Source organism: Catharus ustulatus, chromosome 8 (genome assembly GCF_009819885.2).
Source record: "Catharus ustulatus isolate bCatUst1 chromosome 8, bCatUst1.pri.v2, whole genome shotgun sequence".
NCBI classification, from domain to species: domain Eukaryota; kingdom Metazoa; phylum Chordata; class Aves; order Passeriformes; family Turdidae; genus Catharus; species Catharus ustulatus.
In genome coordinates this window covers 10,764,820-10,784,627 of record NC_046228.1, presented here as the reverse complement: position 1 = coordinate 10,784,627, position 19,808 = coordinate 10,764,820, and the positions used below count along the sequence as shown (strand labels likewise).

The following is a 19,808-nucleotide window of genomic DNA, read 5'->3' as shown; positions in this document are numbered from 1 at the left end:
TTTCAACTTACAGTCTCTCTAAGGATCCCTGTGATGCTGGAACCCTGTTCACTAAGAATTTTAGACTTTCTGTGCTGGCAGGCACTGACCCCAGGAGAACACTACATTTGACCTGAGGCCGTGGAAAAGGCTTCCAAAATTAAATGATAAAACTGAGATTATGAGTGTGTAGTTTGAATAGAAGTGTGTAACATCACATAGTGAAAAACTCAGAGTTTAAGATTTTAAAATATAATAATATATATAAAACAAGATGGAAGTTTTAGGGCGAAGGCTAGTCCTTCTTCTTCACCTTCTTCTTAATGAATTCGAGTTACACAATATGGTTAAACAAAAAAGTTTGCACTGTGGACCACAAGCAGTTAGTTATTAAGTTAAAAGTAAAAATAATTTAAGTGTCATTTCTTAATTGGACAGTTTATCCTTAAAAGGCCTTGTAAAAAAAAGAAAAAAACAAAGCTCCATTTTTTAATTTGTCAGCTTGAAGTACTGTAAAACTCACAATTTGTAAAACTGTACTATAAATAAAAACTAATAAACATCTGAGTCCAAACCAAAAATACCATCTCACACATTTAATCCCAACCCTGACAAAAAGAAAATAAGGCTCAACACCGTGGTGCTGTGTGAGAGCACCCAGTCCTTGTGCTCACTGCTCACCAGTCAAAATCTGCCTCTGTGCACACGCAGGGCTCCGAGCTCATGGCCCCAGCGTATTTTCCTTGCATGCATTTCTTCTCCGACTTGCGCTTCTTGTAGATCCTCTTTGCCCCCATGATGCAGGCTTCTCCCTGGAAACAAAACCAGAAATATTTCTTTGATGCCCTTTGAGGCTACTTGTGTCACCTGGTTTTTCCAAGCCTGTGCAACAGGAGATGTTACTCAAGGGAAGAGGGTGGGAAGCCAAATGCCATCTCAGTACTCTGGAGTTAATTAAAGCTACTGAAGCTCTAACTGAAACTAAACCAACTTTCCCAGTACATACTAAGACATTATCTGAGATTACTTATATATCTTACTTAGTTCTGAATTTGTTCCAAAGCCCATAAACATTTGATGCAGGCCCATTTCACAGCCACTGAAAACATGGTCTGATTCCTCTGCAATCTGGGCACAGAGCAGGTTTATTTCTTTGGTCTGATTTCTTGGGAATGTTTTCATTCAGTAGAAACTAGTAATGTGTGTTTATGTAAATACTTCCCATGGATAAGTTCAGTTTTATGGGTTTTGACTTGTTATGTAGATACTGAAACTTCCTATCTTCAGCACCCTGTTTAATATTTCTATCTAGGGAACAAGGCTCAGCCTTGCAATCTCAGTGGAAAGGAATTCAAAAGGCAAGAGTACACAGAAGCCTTCCTAAAAGCAGTTTTGCAAGCTCCAAAGCCAACATCCTCAAAGAAACACTTCAAAATCCTTGGTATTTTTGCTTATGCAAGCACAAGAAGGCAAAGAACAAAATACAGCAGAATATCACTTATTGCCTTTTATGCTGTTAAAATCGTTGCAGAAAAATTTTTCATGGCTTTGATTTGTTGATTTGATGGCATAAAATAGAAGGGCCTGAATAGCAACTGGTGCAAAATGCTGTGATTCCTGGAATTTCAAGGAAGCTGTACTGATTTCAGCATCTAAAGATCTAAGTAATAACTGGTATTTTTAGTGTAGAGTTGTGCCTTGTATGAGCAGCTAGTCTGAGTCAAGCTACTTTCCTTTCATATTCATTATTAAATTCTTGCCCAGTAAGATGTATACAGAAAGACAACCTTTGATGATATAAATGTGTACTTTGCTCTAGACTTCAGTGGAGCCTGTGGTGTTTATATAACCACAGAATTTGGGCCATATTTTATTCCAACCCGATGAAATCTAGGCTGTTGTGTCTTGGCAGAGCTGGTGCAGGCACTGTGAAGAGCACCTCACCTTGCTGGGCATGAATTCCATGGTTCAGAGAGTGATGCAGCAGCTGCATCCAGGATGCACAGGGCAGGGCATGGGGGCCAATGAATTGGAGAATAAAGTGCCCAACTCCCATAGCAAAGAGAGACAGAATAGGGATGAAATCAAGTGAGAAAGGAATGAGGCTAAGAGGGCCAGAAATGGGAGAAACAAATGTGAAACAACTGAATGGTCTTAAGGCACTGGCTCTGAGGACACGGAAGGATGGAGAGAAAGGAGGTAAGGATGGGGAAATTGGGTGGGAGATGTAAGAGCGAAGCAGTTCAGGCCTCAGTGGCAGTTCTGCTGTTGATATTGTATTGTTCAAGTCTGCATTATTCTGAGGTAATTGCCTGTGTGCAGGATGACACCAAAGGACAGCTGTTCATCCTTCAGGGACCACAGAGCCTCCATCTGTGCAACAGAACAGACCCACACACTGAGGGGCGAGCTGACACACCAAACTGTAAGGAAAAGATACTGGATCATTACACATCCCAGCATCCTCACTTCTCACCTGGCTGTGCAGCTGCCAAGGCCTGTAGTCCTCTTCTGCACATCTCCGATCAAAGATGGACTTGTAGTCTACTTTCACCAGCTGCCACTCTGAGCGGTGGCTGAAATGCCCAAACACACTACAGAATGCAGCAGGAAGGACACACAGGGAAAAGAAGTCTGGTAGTTACAGAGGTACAGTCACCACAATTTCCAACAGAGATCAATTGCTTTAAGAGTGAGAGTCCTACTCATTTTCACTGGACTGACAAAATGAAAGTGAAACTTAGCCTGTTAAATATCTATAACCCTATTAGAAACTGCAAAATTGCATGTAGCTTTTTTTCTGTTCACTAAGACCCTCCCACTTATTTACAATATCCAAAATGACTCAACTTGAAGAGTGAAGAGAAGACTTGATGTGGGGCTGTAGACAGTTAGCACCTTCAAGAGTTTTATCTGGGTTTTAGCTTTGGGAATCTTTCCATGCAAATTAAAATCAGAATCTGAAGGAACATTCTTCATACATCTGAGCTAACTCAGGTTAGTTTCCAAGCCACATATTGAAGGTCAGTCAGAAGTACTTTCTGTTTTTACAAATCTGATATCAGATAAAATAACACAGTTTCTGGCATAGTGAGTCCAGATTTATGCATCATGCAGAACTCAGCACACCACATTGAAACTAAACATAATTTTTCATGAGTCAGCCTCTAGACATTTTGTCATTCACTTTTACAAAATAATGTCTTAACTTATCTGTGTCTCATTAAAAAAAAAAAAAGAATGTAGCAGCAAAAACACAATTATAAAAATACCTCACCATTTTTCTTTCAAATATTAATCTGTCAATAGTAACTCTGCTTTACATCACATTCAATTTGAGGAGGCAGGTTTCATGCTGATAAGCTAAATGATAATGTGTTTGCAGCTTGCAAGGAACCATGTTGCTAATCCCTCAGTCATATCACAAATAAACTGATGATTTAGCAACAGAAGACTGCACATTCTTGGCTTCAGGTCATACTTAGTAGCAGAAGTGCCACTGTTCCAAAAGACAATGTGTGCTTCACCTCCACAGCACCACTATGGCACGCTCACTTACGTCATGATGAGGGTTTCCTCTCCAGGCTCCCCTAAAACTCCATCTACAAACAGTGGGAGGGATGTGAAACTGTATTTGCTCCAAGATCTCCCTTCGTCAAAACTTAACCTAGAGGAGAAAGCAGAATTAGTGTCTTATTTCCTTACTCTCCTATTTTACTCAAGGGGATTCTCTAGTCCACCACAGCTGCTATGGAGAAGTGGAAAACAGCTTCTCTTATTGGATTCTGATCTTTCAGTCCTTTAAGTAACTATTTTTTGGGGAAGCATCATAAATCAAAGCATTGATCAAGCTTGTTTGGCATCATACTACAAACCCATAGCCAATATTTAAGTGGTAGAAACTAATCGTTAAAGATTGATACTCAAAGGGCAAAACGTAGCCTAAGCATAAGATTAAAAAAAAAAAAAAAAAAAAGTGATTTTGAACATCTGTTTTTTTGAGTCCCCAGTATAAAATATTTTGAGGTTAGTTTTCTGGAGGATGACAGTTTCTTCAGACCAGCAGTCACCCCTGTGGGGAGTGTAAGTGAAAGCCTGGAACCACTCATAATTTCTTAAGACTTGGGTCTGGATGTTTCAGATTCTGATATGAGACTAACTGTGGTGGAAGTAAATACAGTAATTTCACGAATACAAGCCGCACCAATTTGACCAAAATTTTGGTGGAAACCCGGAAGTGCGGCTAATATTCCGGGGCGGCTAATCTATTAACAAAATTCTAAAAGCTGCCAACACGGAAGTGAGAGCCCGCGGCAGCCCCAAGCCAAGCTGGAGCCCGGCCGGCCCCGGCAGAGGTGGGAAAGCCTGGCAGAGGCGGGGCCAGCAGTGTGGGGGCGGGCGGCAGAGCCTGAGCCAGCAGGGCGGGGCAGGGAGGGCGGCAGAGCCTGAGCCAGCATGGCGGGGGAGCCCGGGAGAACTGGGGCTAGCAGTGCAGGGGAGCATGGCAGAAGCAGGAAGGCCGGCGGGTGGGGCTGCCTGGCAGCGGGGGAAGCCCAGCATAATCGGGGCCAGCAGCGTGGGGGAGCCCGGCGGTGCGGGGGCCTGCAGTGCCGGCCAGGGCGAGGAAACGCGACGGCGGTGCAGACAGGAGGGGGCGGCCGGCGAGCCTGGTGGCGGCGGCGGCAGCCCTGCCGGCGGGGCGAGCGAAAGTGGCGCTCGCGAAGCGCTGCCGCCGCGAGCGAAGCGCCGCCGCCGCTCGCGAAGCGCCGCCGCCGCTCGCGGAAGCGCCGCCGCCGCGAGCGAAGCGCCGCCGCCGCGAGCGAAAGCGCCGCCGCGCGCGAAAGCGCCGCGGGGCGGGCGCGGCGCTCGCGAGGCGCGGCGCTCGCGAGGCGCGGCGCAGGGCGAGCGAAAGCGGCAGCGGGGCGGGCGGCGAGCCCGGCGGCGGCAGCCCTGCCAGCCGGGCGAGCGAACGCGGCAGCGGGGCGGTGCTGACGGGAGAGGGGGGCCAGCGAGCCCGGCGGCGGCGGCAGCACCAGCCGGCCAGCCCCGCCGAGCCGTGGCGCTGAGCTGGGCCACCCGGCCCCGTCGGCAACCATGAGCGGGCCGAGCCTTCCTGGCCCCGCCCCGAGCCAGTAAAGCCCGCTATGCCGCGATCCTGTTACTAATTGGCCAATTTGTGAAAGCTGCGCACGGATTCTCGCGACGAACGAAAGTGCGGCTAATATTCGGGGTGCGGCTTATCTATTGACAAAGACAGCAACATTGTCGAGGCACCGGGGGTGCGGCTTATAATCCATGCGGCTTGTATTCGTGAAACTACTGTAATACAAAATAGCACAAAGCTATACTGGCAAGGACACTTTGGCATTATCAGTTACATAACCCTGAATGTATTCAACAAAATTCAGGTTCATAAGTGCTGCCTGCCACACAGAAGGCAAGTTCATAAATAATTTCAAAAATTAGGGCTACTTTGGTAACTTAATGGGAAACAAAGGCATAAACCATATATATATATATATATATATATATATATATATATATATATATAATTAATCAATCAAATCCAAGATGCCAAGTTGTGATAAATCAGGAGTGTTGAGGAATTACACTGATGATATCTCATATCTGGCCAAGCCAAAATTATGTTGTCGTGGTTTGAAAAACATATTTCCAGGATTTCTTAGCTTTATCTGGCTTAATATTTGCCAGTATCTCAACTACCACTTTCTAGATTATAGCTGTAGAAGACTGGATGCATACTAACTGCCTACTTCCTGGCCTCTGAAAAGAGGGACAGCAGGCATTTAGCAGAAATGGAGTCATTACCAGAGGTGTCTGATGGGCAGAGATGTGTGTTTCATGGCAACAAGAACACCACCTTGATCCAGGTACAGAACACTGTGCTCTTCCTCAAAGATCTGGAAAAAAAAGAAAAGTGTTTATTTAAACCTATTCTCCTTAGTATCAAGAAAATGTCACAGTTCTTTAAGTAGGATCATGACATGGGACAGTGATGTGCTAAGAAAATTATAAAGTAGAGAAAATTACAGATATATTTCCTGGACTTGGTTTTTTATTGTTTGGGGCTTTTTAACACAGTTTTTCCAGGTCCATGGAAAATTCATTCTCCCCTTGCTTGACAGAAAGTTGGAAATATAATTTTTTTGAAAGGATCAACAATTCCCCTCCTTTTGATGACAAATTTTTGTTTGAAGAAGAATTTCATGTGTTTGCACATGTCTGGCCCCATCTCAAATAATTGATTTAGACAGAAAAATGAGGCTGGTCAAACATTGCAAAATAATTAGATTCTTGGATTATCAAATATTGGAAAAGATTTTCTCTCCCTGTGTCTTTTTTGTATTAACTTTCTGCAAACATCTGCTCTACAGTCCATAGAGCAGCATTTGTTAGCCAGAGAAACTTACTCTTTCTCTCCATGACTTGATATCACATTCAGAAAATAGGAATAACAGAATTTCCTGATCGGAGGATAAACACATTAGAGGGTATTTCTTAACAGGTGAGACTCCACTAAATATTAGGAACTAGATATAATTTCATCATTCAGTCTCTTTTCAGAACTGATGGAGAGGTAGGTGGCTGTGGAACAAGGTGAACTGAATTTTGTCTTTTTCTGCTTTAGCTTAAGAGCATGGCAAAATAATCCATTTATATGGACAATGGACTTTGCACAACTCAGCTTAGTGAAATGAGTCCCAGCTGAAGTGAGAAAATTCAGAACAGGTCAGTACAACTGCTGATTTTTTGGGAGGTATAGTCATGGATGAAAAGAAAAATGTTTTGGTTGGCATGAGGGATGTCCAACAGTTAAAGATAACACTTTCTCTCCCCTTGTTATTAATATTTATTCTGTTCTTTTTGCTATGGGGTTAAACTGAAGTCAAACTCTGAGAAGAATAATAAAAATAATTTTCTCTTATAGGAAGTCTAACAGCATATTCAGTCTTTTTCTCTGAACATCTCTGTACCTTTGAGAAGGGAAGTTTACTCCTTTGTAAAAGGTTTGCAAAAAAAGCTACCAGAATGAAATGAAACAAAAATAAAGTGACAGACTGAATCTACTTTTATGACATTTCCTATTATTTGTGTTTAAACCAGTGATTCTGTGCCACTTACCTGCCTCCAAGTGTTCCCAGCATCAGAAGTAACAAACATGCTGATGTCATTGTCTGATAGTTCAGTGCCTATATTACCTGTAAGGTGAGCACTGGTTAGTGAAGGAACCCTCTCAGAAACAGCAGAATCAGCAAATCAGGGGAGTAAACGTATTTATTTATTTTGTAGTTGTAGAACTTCTGGGTTTGGGAGGAAAATGAGAGGGAAAGTGGAAGGGGGAAGGCATTTCAGTTTGGAAAAATATATATAAAAGACCCAATATATAGAAGTATACACACCTCCACATGCAAAGGAAAAGCCCTGATTTGATCTTATGCTCACAGGAGCAGAGGATAGACATGATCTCCATCCTGAAGGCCAGTTTCCATGAAAAGCATGACAAGCTGAAGGCCCATAAGGATTTTCATTTGACAGCCTGTCTCCTTTCCCAGTACTGGTGGTGTGACACCCCACAGCCACCCAACATCCTCCAAACTGCAGAGTTTGTCCAGGTTTGCACATCAAACACTGGCAATTTTTAAATGTTTCATACCTGACGCTACAATAATACTGGGGGCAGTGTCTCGGCTGGCGATGTTTCCTGAGGTGTAGGGGTTGTCTGAGACCTTCAGGTGAAGATGAAGGGAGCAATAGGGCTATGGAGAGAGGGGAAATAAAAGTAAAAAGCAACAATATATGCTCCTATTTCTACAGCATAGAAATATGCAGTGTCTTTCTGTATTTCCTCCTAACCACTGTGTTCAGTAACCCTTAGAGGGGCACAGCCACTTTGCCATCATTTTCTGACAGAACCCATTCCCAGTGGGAAACATGCACCAGGCTGAAACCCTCTTCCAAGGACCAGGTCTTTGAGGCTGTACCTCAAAGGGACCAGGCTTGCAGGGGCAGGTGATGGTAAGGACTGACTCTCCTGGCTCCTGCTCTTTGAGAAGCAATCATGCAGATTGATGCAGATATGAAATGACTCTCAGCAGCATCACTCAAGCTGTCTCTGAAACAAGAAGCAATTTAACCCCACTGGTGTGGTGCTGAGTCACCACTAATTAGCCAAAAAAAACCCCTTACTTCATACCATTTCCTAACTCTTATTGACATATGACTGATATATGTTCTCAAATGCACTGCAATAAATACAATGTACCATGGCTGGAAAGTGCTAGTTTCAAGTTTAAAGCAAAGTTTCATTGCCCATCTGGATGTGACCTTTAAGATTTGAATACAAATACATCCATGGAAACCTTACCTATTTGCTATTGATTTTGTATGCTGGGTACCCAGGTAAGACACGAGTGGTACAGAATTAATCAGCTGAGCAAGAAGGTAAGATAGATGTGCAGATTTTTCAAACTGCCATTACAATTCCCTCCAAATCTGTAATGGGATAATTTCTGAAAATTTCTGAATGCTATTTCCTTCACTTGTGTTTTATTTCCAGTTTATTTTTTCTTTCAAACCTCATGAAGAGCCCTTCAAGAAACATGCTAAGGGAGGATCAGGGGGAAGAATACTGGCAAGAAAACCTGAAGCAAACTGACCCAATCAAGGTGGATATCGCACAGGAAAAGCTTCGGCTTGCCCAGCTCTGTAAGAGAAAGAGGGGCTGTGCAGAGGGACCTTCAGGCTCAAAGCAGGCAGGTTTTCCTGAGTACTACCAGCTGCCTAAAGGCTAGATCTGCAGCCCCATAGCTCACTGGAGGAACACCACTTCTCCATCCCATCTCTAAGAGCTGAATATGATGAAATGACAATTGCCCTGTGGAGATGGGCAGGGTTCTTTTGGCAAAGGCAAATGAGGGTGGTGAGGGGAGATGGGAGCTCTCACTGGTGTGAGGCAGGACGAGGGGATGTGGGCTGTGCAGCAGGGAGCACGAGCTGCCAAGTGCAATGTTCTGAGCAGCCTAACTCCAAACGACAGCCTTGCCAGGGCAGCCGCCGGAGCAGCCCCGGGCACCGGCACCGAGCGGGAAACAAATCGAGCTGACACGGATGCAGGAAGGGGGAAAGCACTGCAAGAGCATTAACTCTTTCCGTCTGCACTTTGATACATTGTAAGGAGACTAAATAGAAAACATATTTTTAAAACTAGCATACTCCAAGCACAGTGTAGCATTTTGAAGACAGAACCTAATGGCAACTCAGCCAATTCCCAACTCAGATGAGACTTGTTAAGATTCAATCTTTGTGCTACCAGAGGTTGCCTTTCAAATTTATCTTATTTCACAGATACAGCATATTGAAAAGGAATCTATCTCTCCAATATTAAAAGCCAGACCATCTGTCTAAGCAGATAGATGGTCTTCTTAGTGGCATGACTTCTTACTGGTTGGAGTGCAGTAATGCTTAGAGTCTCTGGTGACAACTGGGTGTGGTGTGAAAATCAACCTTTCCACTCAGCCAAACACCTGAAGTTACTGCCCATGGCCACCCCACATCCTGGCTGTGTTAGAATTCTCCTCCTCATTCCCCTGTATACTTTCTCTATCTCTGTCTTTCTATAGCTGATCAACAGACATTTTTCCAGCTGTTTTGTGTTCTGCTGGTCCTTTTGTGTTCCTCCTCCAGCTCCCGCAGCTTAATTTACATACAGACATCTCACTGGTTTTCAGAATTTTTATCAATTGTCTCTGTCCTTTCTGTTGTTACCAACAGGTTACTAAAATCATTATTATCACCAGAATCTCAGGTTTGGGCTTCCCTGTCAGTTCCCATCTGTGCCAACTCTGCACGGCCACAAGGGAAAGGCAACCACAGCATGGAGCATTTAAACTCCAGCATAACTGTAAAAACTGTGGCAGTGAGCAGAGCAATGGGCTGTATCACCTATGTTTTCTCTTCCAGCTAGAGTTCATTACTTGCTTCCTAATATTTTCAAGCCAGCACTCTTATGCTCTCCCCTCAGGAAGCTCATCAGTCCTTAGTAAAATTTTTCATAAACACCCACAAACCCACTGTTGGCTGTTCTGAAAAGCCCACCTGAACTGCCTCCAATGGCAGGACAAAATACAAACCAGGTATTAGGCTGTCCCTCATCAGAAGAGGGAGAAAGTATTATAGCACAAAGAAGATTCTGGGCACCGCTCACAAACCTAGGGGTAGTCACAGTATTTGCTCACCTGCAACAGCAAGGAGCAAGGAAAAGAGATAAACACTTCCAAGACAGATATTCAAAACACCTCACTTAGATGCTTAAAATACTCTGTAGCAGATGGCATTAATGTCCCTCTTTATGAGAAAAGGGTCTTTGTCCTGCAATCTTTATAAATTCCTATGAAAAAGACAAACAAAATGTGGGAGGGAATAAATAGATGTCTGGGGAAGCCAGGTGCAGGGAAAATATATGACTTGCCCAAGGTCACATAGGAAATTGGAGATAGACCCAAAAATTGAATCAAGATTCTCCTGAGATTCAGCCCTGTGTCTGAATCACAAGTCCATCCTTGAAAGCTAATTGATTAACTCTCCCAGGCAGATGCTCATTTCTTGCCAGACAAAACTACTCCTCAGTTAACCACTTCACAACACATGGTAAGTATCAAACTAAACCAGCATCTTTGGAATAAAATACCTTGGCAGCTATTTCATGAAGATTAAGTATATTCATCTTACTCATCATGTACCACTTGTATTAAGTGGTGCAAACAAGAAAAACAAAACCCTGGGATTAGATGGAATTTCATTGCTTTCCTCCTTCCTCATTATTTAGAGCTGTCTCTAGAAAAAAGTGAAGAAATTCTGAGTCCCTTTTGAAAACCACCTTGAGAATACTGTCAGTAGAGGGATGGTTTTGTCTGGCTCACCCGGTGCTTCAGCCAGATTCCTTCCCAGCCTCCTTAGCCAACAACTTAGCTGCTATGTACTTCTGTTTCAATTCTGCCTTGGTTTAGGTTTAGAGACCAGCTGCACAGAGCACACAGCACTGCTCTGCAGGCTGGGGGCTGCAGTTTCACTCTGGGAATGGCAGATCCCATTTTGCCAACGAGCTGGAACACATGGCATTGCTGAGTCCTGAGTACTGCTGCAGAAAATTATGCTGCAAACCAGCAGTGGGAAAGCATCAGTATCTGCTGTTCAGCAAGGATGGGAGCTAAACTACATGTACAATGGGCTATGAAGAGCTCACTTATCTGTGCCATAAGGAAAAGCAGGATTGTGTCAGGAACAGTTATGTCTAGAAGGAAAAGGAGCAATTGCCATAAGGAGGTAAAACTAGTGATGCAGGGGTGGCTAAAGAGGTGAGTGGAGTTTGGGAAGTGTTTAAATGCTAAGCTATGTCACTGACAAGGAACAGAATTGCCTCAGAGCAAGGGAAAATTCCTTTTCTCTGCATTTTCCCTCAGCAGAAAACCCTTATGGATCCCTGACTTATTTCCAGGAATGTAAACTTTGAGTGCTTTTGCTTCAAAAACTTCCCTACCACTCTCAACTTCTGTGGTTTATACTCTATAATTTCTAGAAATCTTTCATTCCATATTCTGCCTTCATTGTCCCCACCATGGAGCATGAACCTCAGATAGGATTTTTAAATAGCTTGTCTCTTGCAGAATTGCCATTTCACTTTGTGTTTGGTACATTTCCTGTACTTCTACCCCTCCTGTTCCTGTAAAAGCCCAATGAGTAGGTTTAATTCAGATTTCAGCTATTCGCTTTCTTTCAAATTTGCAAGTTCACCACCTGAGACTCTGAATGCTCATTTGAGGTTTCCTGCTCCTCTGCTATTCCAAAAGCTGGTGAAAACCTAAACATGGAGGAGTGCTCAGACAAATGAAAGAGGCCTCTTGCCTCTTTTATCCCATGTTAGGGAAGGAGAAATAACCATGGCTAAATATTCTTTTGGTCTTATCAAAGGACAAAGAAAGACTGAGATACAAGGTTAAAGTCCACTGAGGATTTGTCCCTTAGCACCCTGAAATCACAGAACATTTTCTGCACTCCAGCTCAAGTCACAGAGCACTTAAGAAGTGTCAACAGCACAAGAAACATCTACTGAGCATCTAAATCTACAGGTGGAAGTAATTCTCAGAGCAAGTTCATGGTGGCATAGAGAGTAAAATAAAAACAAACTAATGTTTAAATAGTGGTTTATGCACAGTGGAGCTCCAAAGATGTAAATGCAATCCCCAGAAAACCATGAGCTTCTCTAGATCAGCTCTCACTGTGTCCCTACAAGCTCCCACACTTCTGCTCCTTCTCCTGACCCTTTGTCTGGCTTGTTCAAATTTATCACCCTCAAGGGAATTCACCTTTTTCAGGCACATCTGGCCTAATATTAAATGAAGTTTGTTATATTCTCTGGTGCCTATGGATAGAGTAGCAGACACAGTATGGATGGGAAGGGTTAAAGGGAGCCATAACTCTCTCCCCCCATAAGAACTGTCCATTTCTGTTTCATACACAGATATATGACCACTTCCATTTTATAATGAGCAACGACAATGGCAGGTATAGCCTTGTATACAAAATACCCAATTCCTGCAAACAACTGTTCCACAAGGGCCACACAGAGCAATATCACTGGCTCACTTATAACCAGAGTGGTAAGTCAGACTTTGCATTATCAGTGCTCAAAAACACCAGGAAAGACCTCTTACAACTCTAACTTCATGTTTATGGAAAAAAAATAAAGTCTACTTTTATTATTTCCCTTGCCTATGTTTTTTTTCTTTGTTCTGCCTTGCCAGTCCCCTAGAATATTATACTGTCACACCATGTAATAAAAATCCTGAGTTTCTGATAAAATTGGTTGTAATTTGAGAAGGTCAGGATGTCATATTTTTAAACTGAATATGTTCACTTAAGTTAAAACTAGATTACACAATCTATTTGAAACATAAAGGCTTCTTTACATATTCCCTTTAAAAGAACTGAATTGCCTTCTGCCTGCAAAGTTTTTTGCATGTCATCTGTTTTGGTGTTCACCTCATAGAAACATCTAATTAAAAATTCACTTAGTTACAATTTTTAAAAATTTGAAAGAAGAAAGCAAAACCAAACAAATTTAGTCATGCTCTGAAATAACTCTTCTGTCTTACCCCTAGTCTTTCCTATTTATTTTTTCCAAACTGGACAGAAAATGAAGGCCTTGCATTTTGGCTCAATCAAAAAATCAATTATTTGAACAGCTTCAAATATTTATTCTTTGCTCTTGCAATAGTGCATGACATTCAGTTAAGAGATTAGTGTAGCATTCAGCCACAAAATATAATGCTGATGCAGATTCTAATGCCTTGAAATGAGAAACTTTATTTTTTTTTTTTTTTTAAGATGGAAAACAACAGGCAGGACAACAGCAGTAAGAGCAATCTAAATAGTGCCCCTGATTCTGCCTGGAATCATATTAGAATTATTATAGTAATAAAGCAATTGGGAATCCCAAATAGAAGGGTTCTGAGTATTATCCCACTACTGTGAATAGATTGTATAAGCTGAAAAATATGTCAAGATCAGTTTAAGCTCTCTAATTTTGTAGAGATCTCCAATTCGAGTCACATTACTTATATTTCACGTTCCCTCTTGGATACTGTTTGCATATAATGATGATTAAAGACTTAGCTATCTGTGGATCTATATTAATAAATACAGAGATAGATACAATTTACACCAACACAAAGCTATACTTATATTTGGATGAATGTGTCGATTCTCACTTCTGAGCTCAAAGAGAAAATGATGAATGTTAATAAATATTAATGCCAACAGAGCAGCCTGAAAGCAATCTGAGCTCTCTTTTCCTTTGAGCCTGTTTCCAGTTACTGTGTCTCAGCTCTGAGCTACAGCAGCTCTTGCCTCCCATCTAGTGTCCAGAGAACCGACTGCCAGGCACAGCATCCAGCCTCCCCTGCTCTTCCAGGGGACACAGCACTCCTGCAGAAGGCAACTGATCCACACTGCCTCCATTTAGCCCAGAAATTAAATTAAATTAACCTAAATTACCACGCAATAACCCCTGGCAGCCCAAGCCTGAAGCACTGCACTCCATGAGATACTCTGTGAGATTCCACTCACTCATAGAGAAGGGAGCTGCCCTCTTTTTGTTGTGTTACCTGGTAGAAAAAGATTGTTCTGGGGTATAACCACCCCAAATTCCCCCCTCAGGTACTTACTAGGAGACAGTGAATGGGATTTCCTCTCAGATCCGTGTGTGGAGCCTGCAACAAACTCCAGTCTCTCCCTTTATTGTAGGTGATGAAAGTTTTCACTTGGTTGTCAATCTTCTTGTTAGCCAAGAACATTCCCTTTATCCCTGCTACCTAGGAAAAATTGACATGGCTGAAAAATAGATCAAGTCCATGCAGGTTCTGTGCATGTCCCTTTTTCTCTGTCAAACCCACCAGGGCTCTGATGGTTCTGTCAGTGTGGTCAGTGTCACGGCCAGAATTGCCAATGTACATCAAAGGCAAGCTGGGGTGCTGGGGAAAAGATAAAGCCATCACAGGTGTAACAATGACAAATGGGAAAGAAATATTGTGTTTCAGAATCATCATGGGAACATGGCAAGATGTCAGTAGCATTATCTGTAAAGTGACAACCTCTCAAATGTGTAGGCATCCTTCCCCCTGAAAGATGAAACATGCACAGGCAATTATTTTTCTCTTGCACAGCAGCAGCAGGAAACAGCAGCAGTTTTGACCTTGTGAAGAAAACAGTAACACACACACATAAACTTGCATTTCAATGTTTCTATTCTCATCCAGCTTTCTTCAGACATTTCATCTAAGGATCTCAATGTATTTCATAATTAGCAGTGTTTCAACAGGATAACTAGGGGCACAGAGGTATTTTTATTACGGTTTTGTATTTTGAGGAAAACAAATCACTGGTGACTCAAGCAAGGCCATACAGATTGCTAGTTACTATTACAGAGCTGGAAATGAGGTCTTCATTCTTTCACTTTTTCCTGGTGTTTTACCTAACAGTTTAAACCCACAGACCTGCAGGAGGATTTTGCAAAGACATGACGCTAACAGATTCACATTGGAACCAAGCCTAAAAGTATCTTAGTGAGGAGGAAAAAAAAAGTCAACCTCAAACCACAACTCACATTGCAGAATGTTCCCATCTTCTCAGCACACTGAAAATCAATAGCCCAATAGCTGCTGCAGCTTGAGAATGAATTTGTTAGGCTGTCATTCTGTAATCTGAGTGCCGCAATAGAAGGGGAAGTGAAATCAGGAGAAAGAGGGGGAAAGTGAGAAACTTTTAGGTTTCCAGCAAAATCTGTTCAGTCATCCACCTCACCCCTGCTTATGATGGAGAATTAGCAGACAGAATCATTCATCAAGGCTTTTTATTCACAGAGATTAAATGACATGGCATGGCAAACAGTTACACAGCAGATTCAGAGCTTTTTCCAGCTCAGCCATTTAATTATGTGGTTGGATTTGGATGCTACAGCTACCAGTGGACAGGACATTATTGCACTTTTAATAACATGCTGTGAGACTACTTGTGTACAGTGCTTTGGTACAGCACAGTGATGTATTTACTCACTCAAATAGCACCTTCCTGAATTTCATTTGAAGTTCATAAAGACTTTGACATGGCTTGCTATAAAGGGCAATAGTTTTTAAATTAACTAGTTAGCTAATTCATATTTATATAAGCAGAAAAAGATAACCTTTTCAATTTCCCAGCTGGATTGTTTGAACCCACCCAATTAAGTATTCAGGATTCCTTTGTTGTAGTAGGAAGGTACCCTGAAAAGACAAGGGTATTCCTGCCTCACAGTGATGTTGCATGAATAGACAGGGATGGAAAAATAAAACAGCTCTGCCTCTACTACCAGAGGCTAGAGCCTATAGTTGCAATTGTACTTCGCTTTGTTGCTGTCCCAAAATTGTTCTATTATATAGTCCCTGTGAAATGCTGGCCATAAATGATTAAAGAGCATTTTATATATCAGGCAATAAAAGTGTTCTGAAATCCTGATTATTTTTTTTTCCTTCTTTTTATGATTCTAGTCATGGGCTGGGACTCAGAATCCTTTCCTGAGAAAGCAAAGTTATTCTGTCAGTCTTGGACAGCTTTATCTTTAAAAAAGACTGCACACACAGGATTGTGTAGTCTCAGAAGGATGAGACAGACCAACTGCACATACACAACCCTGGCTCACACAGGGAGCTGTTCAGCCCTGCTGCTCACACAGTCACTACAGAGAAAGACCCAGGCAGTAAGTGCATGACCACCAGTGCTCAGAGAGGAAAGCACTCCATCAGCTGCCACACAGGAATTGCAGAATCCTCACCACCCTGCATGCACTGTGTGCAGGTACTAATGCTGCTCTACAGCTTCAGAGAGATCCATGGAAGACACTTGAACACACAACTCTAAAGACATTTTTCACTTCCCTTCACCATCTTCGTACATCAAACATATTTCTCAGCCAACATATATACTGCTAGAAAAAGTAAGCTCCAGAGTGACAGGAACATATAGCACAGCTCCAGACACACCTCCTCACAGTCTGTTATCACTTCAGCCATGGACTGCCACAGGCAGGACTGTCTTGCTGTGGGCATTCCAACAGAGCCATATTGCATCACTGGGCAGACAGAGGAGCCAGAGAGGGCACTCAGACACAGTGTCAGTGATTTAGCTCTTCCCTCACTTTAGGAGGTGGTCAATAGGACTTTGTGTGAACTCATGAAAGAAGTTTTATTTTTATTAAGTTTTATTTTTCTCTTTGTACCCAGTGCAATTCCTTAGCAGCATTGAGCAGATTTACCCTTGATTTAGAATCAATTTAGGAATTACATACACAAACATGTTCACTGCAATGCAACCAGAAGAACTTCCAACACCTAACAAACATGCACACAGACACCTGCATTAAACAGGCCTTTCTCTGGCATCTTCTCTAATGATGATGCTTTTTTAAATATACTGCTGCCACTAGACAAGGACTCGTTTGGCAAACTCTCCACTTACTTTTAATTTATCTATGGATTTTTTTTTCTTCACTTGTCTTCCTCTCCATTTTCCCCTAGATCACTATAACAATCTGACTGAGAGAACCATGCTGGCTGGCTCTGTGTTCCCTTCCAGCAAGAACATCAAACTGAAAGGAAGGTTTGTGCCAGGTTCCATGTCAGCCAATATTCCTTCTATTTAGATAATCAGCAGATATGATGCTGTAAGTCTGATTGCATCAATTTCAATCCAGGTTGCGGTGTGGTGTCAGATGAATAAAACAAAACAAAAAATTTTCTTTACCCCTGGGATGTAGGACACCTTTACATAATGCAGTAAAGCTGCTTCCCCAGCTGACAGTAATAAGAGGTAACAGTTTTCCCATGGGCTGCCAGCACTGTGGAGAGATTAATGGTAAAAAATGTCCAAATGACTGAATGGCAGTGCCCATGCTCTCTGGTCCATCTGCACTGCTGCATAACTCTGGGGCTCTCTGGACAATTCAAGGTGGTTTCCCAGTAGAGGGCAGCTGAAGGAAAACTACAGAGCAGAGCTAATATTGAGACAGTGACAGGGCAATCTGGGCAGAATCTTCATCTTCAAAGGCACTCAGATCTACTTTATGACCTTTATTCTAAATGGTCAGAAAATACCCTGGAGGAGACCTGAAAACAGAACTTGACCCTGAGAATAGCAGCTGAGGATTGAATTTCTCCTCAGCTGAGTGCTCATCTCCAGAGGGAAAATAGGCAGCAGAGCAAGAGATGGACAAGGGCACATTAGAAGTCCTACTCTCAGGATCAGTTGTCATAGAAGACAATGCAAACTGGCCTTTTTATGGTGAGCTTAAGCAGAGCACAATTGTTCAGAAAAAGGCTTAGGGTAAAGGGGGCATCAAAATGAGATATGAGAGTTTCTTTGCACATGGGGATATCCCAAGAGGACATAGCTATAACCCCTTAAATTCCCAGAAAAGCTCAAGCTGAGAAAGGTGACAAGGACAGCTGTAAACTGCAGTCTCTCCTTAACTTCTAAAACAGAGATTAAATTGCGAGAAATGGAACAAAAATTGGAGAATGATACTACTGAGACTGTTGGGAGCTTTCAGAGCCATAAAGCCAACATGGGTCCAAGCAGGATTTTGGCTGAATGAACTATTCCACAATTTTTTCCTGTGCATCAAAGAGCCATGAGCTGTTCCTCACCTGAGAACCCACTGGTAAGTACAGCAGTAAATCTAGGAAGGGTAAAACTCTGTGTTTAGTCATTTGTTGGCTTTGCTGTTCACATGCATTTGACGAGACTGATGCGCAAGGAGGAAACGGCACTGACACCATGTGAGCCCCTGAGATGGCAGCAAGATGTCTGGAGTTATGACATACCTCATAGAGGTCAATCATCACATTCCCCTCCAGCCCTTGGCTACTCTTGACATTTTCCAAGGCCAGGGTGAAGTAGATCCCTCGGGTGTCGGAGATGTACAGATTGTAGGTGTCGTTCTGGTTCCACTCTTGCACAGCTGCAAACACCTGGTTCTCATCTGTGCTGATAACATGCATGTCCTGGGGAAAGCAAAGAGAGGCAGGGGCAGGTTACTGAGGGAGCTCTGTGCTGCCATTTCCAGTGGCACCAAAGTAACTGGGGAGCAGCAAGGGATATATTTAGGCTGGAGTTTAATAGGGAACTCAGTAGACAATACTGCTGAATTTTACTATTGCATTGTCTACAGCCACTGTAAGCATGTAATTCCATCCAGGAATATTTTACACCAGCTCTCTTCTGCCAATTTTTCAAAGCAGTAATTAACTGATGAGGTGTTAATTGAACATTTACATTGGCACTACAGTGTTATACAGCAGCGCTTTCACTCCCCTTACCAACACCTTCATTTTAATGAATGTTTTGTCTAGGGATTAGGGAGGGCTGTTTATTTGTTGGGGTTTTTTTCTGTTCAGCATCTGAGTGATTCCACTCATGACTATGGAATCACAGATACTAAAAATGTAGGGGTTTAAAAAAAAAAAAAAAAAAAAGTAGGGGTCAAAAAAAAAAAAAAAGGAAAAAAAATCATCTGAAACATCTGCTTCTTGCCCAGTTTTCAGAAGCCAAATATGCTCAGGACCTGATACAAGCAGGAACTAATGAGGGAACATCTGCTGTTAGCTACTGTTTCTAATGGCAATGTAGGCTGGAGCCAAGGTCCTGGACCACTATACTAAACAGCACACCCCAAGAAATAAAGCAGAAAAACAACCCTAATCCTCACTAGATATAAAGAACAGAAATGTATTGAGATCACTAGCATTATGCGTGAGGTTTTGTTTTACTGTTTCTTCTCTGTGTTACAGCAGGCAAGAAGCAATGAAAAGATTGCATAAGTAAAGAAAAAACAGGAACTGCTGAACCTGATCCCATCTTTCAATGCCTGGAGAAATTACTACCCATTTTATTTTATTTTCCATTACAATAGAAAAAGCCACCAAGAGAGAGATTGTTATAATGAAATTCCCAGGCTCTATCTGCCCAGCACAGGCACCCTGAGTTCTTTGGTGCCATAAAAATCTGTGGAGGTAGGAAAAGAAATGAAGATTTCTTAGCACCAGGTGATTCCCAGAAGACTCTGCTGTTTGGTCTGCTTTGGGCAGATATCCCAAAGTTATTCTGCTTCCATGAATCTCAGCCAGGACTTTCTATATGCAAAACTGAACTTTATCAGAAAATATACTCTTTGGAAGCTGAGCTGCTTCTCCCTTCTGCTAATAATAGTCTTCGAAAATTCA

General features: G+C 42.4%; 1 protein-coding gene across 2 annotated transcripts in view; it reads right to left on the bottom strand.

Moving 5' to 3' along the window:
• Nucleotides 1–19,808, bottom strand: part of SORCS1 (sortilin related VPS10 domain containing receptor 1) — a 265,256-nt gene that overhangs the window by 46,254 nt on the left and 199,194 nt on the right. For both annotated transcript variants that reach the window (XM_033065652.2, XM_033065653.1), the window contains exons 9-16: nt 18,411–18,590; nt 14,223–14,369; nt 7,655–7,757; nt 7,123–7,199; nt 5,809–5,900; nt 3,539–3,646; nt 2,456–2,573; nt 661–791 (exon numbers count right to left, since the gene is read on the bottom strand). In XM_033065652.2, the coding sequence (XP_032921543.1) occupies nt 661–791; nt 2,456–2,573; nt 3,539–3,646; nt 5,809–5,900; nt 7,123–7,199; nt 7,655–7,757; nt 14,223–14,369; nt 18,411–18,590 (956 nt within the window). The remainder of the gene's footprint in view (nt 1–660; nt 792–2,455; nt 2,574–3,538; nt 3,647–5,808; nt 5,901–7,122; nt 7,200–7,654; nt 7,758–14,222; nt 14,370–18,410; nt 18,591–19,808) is intronic.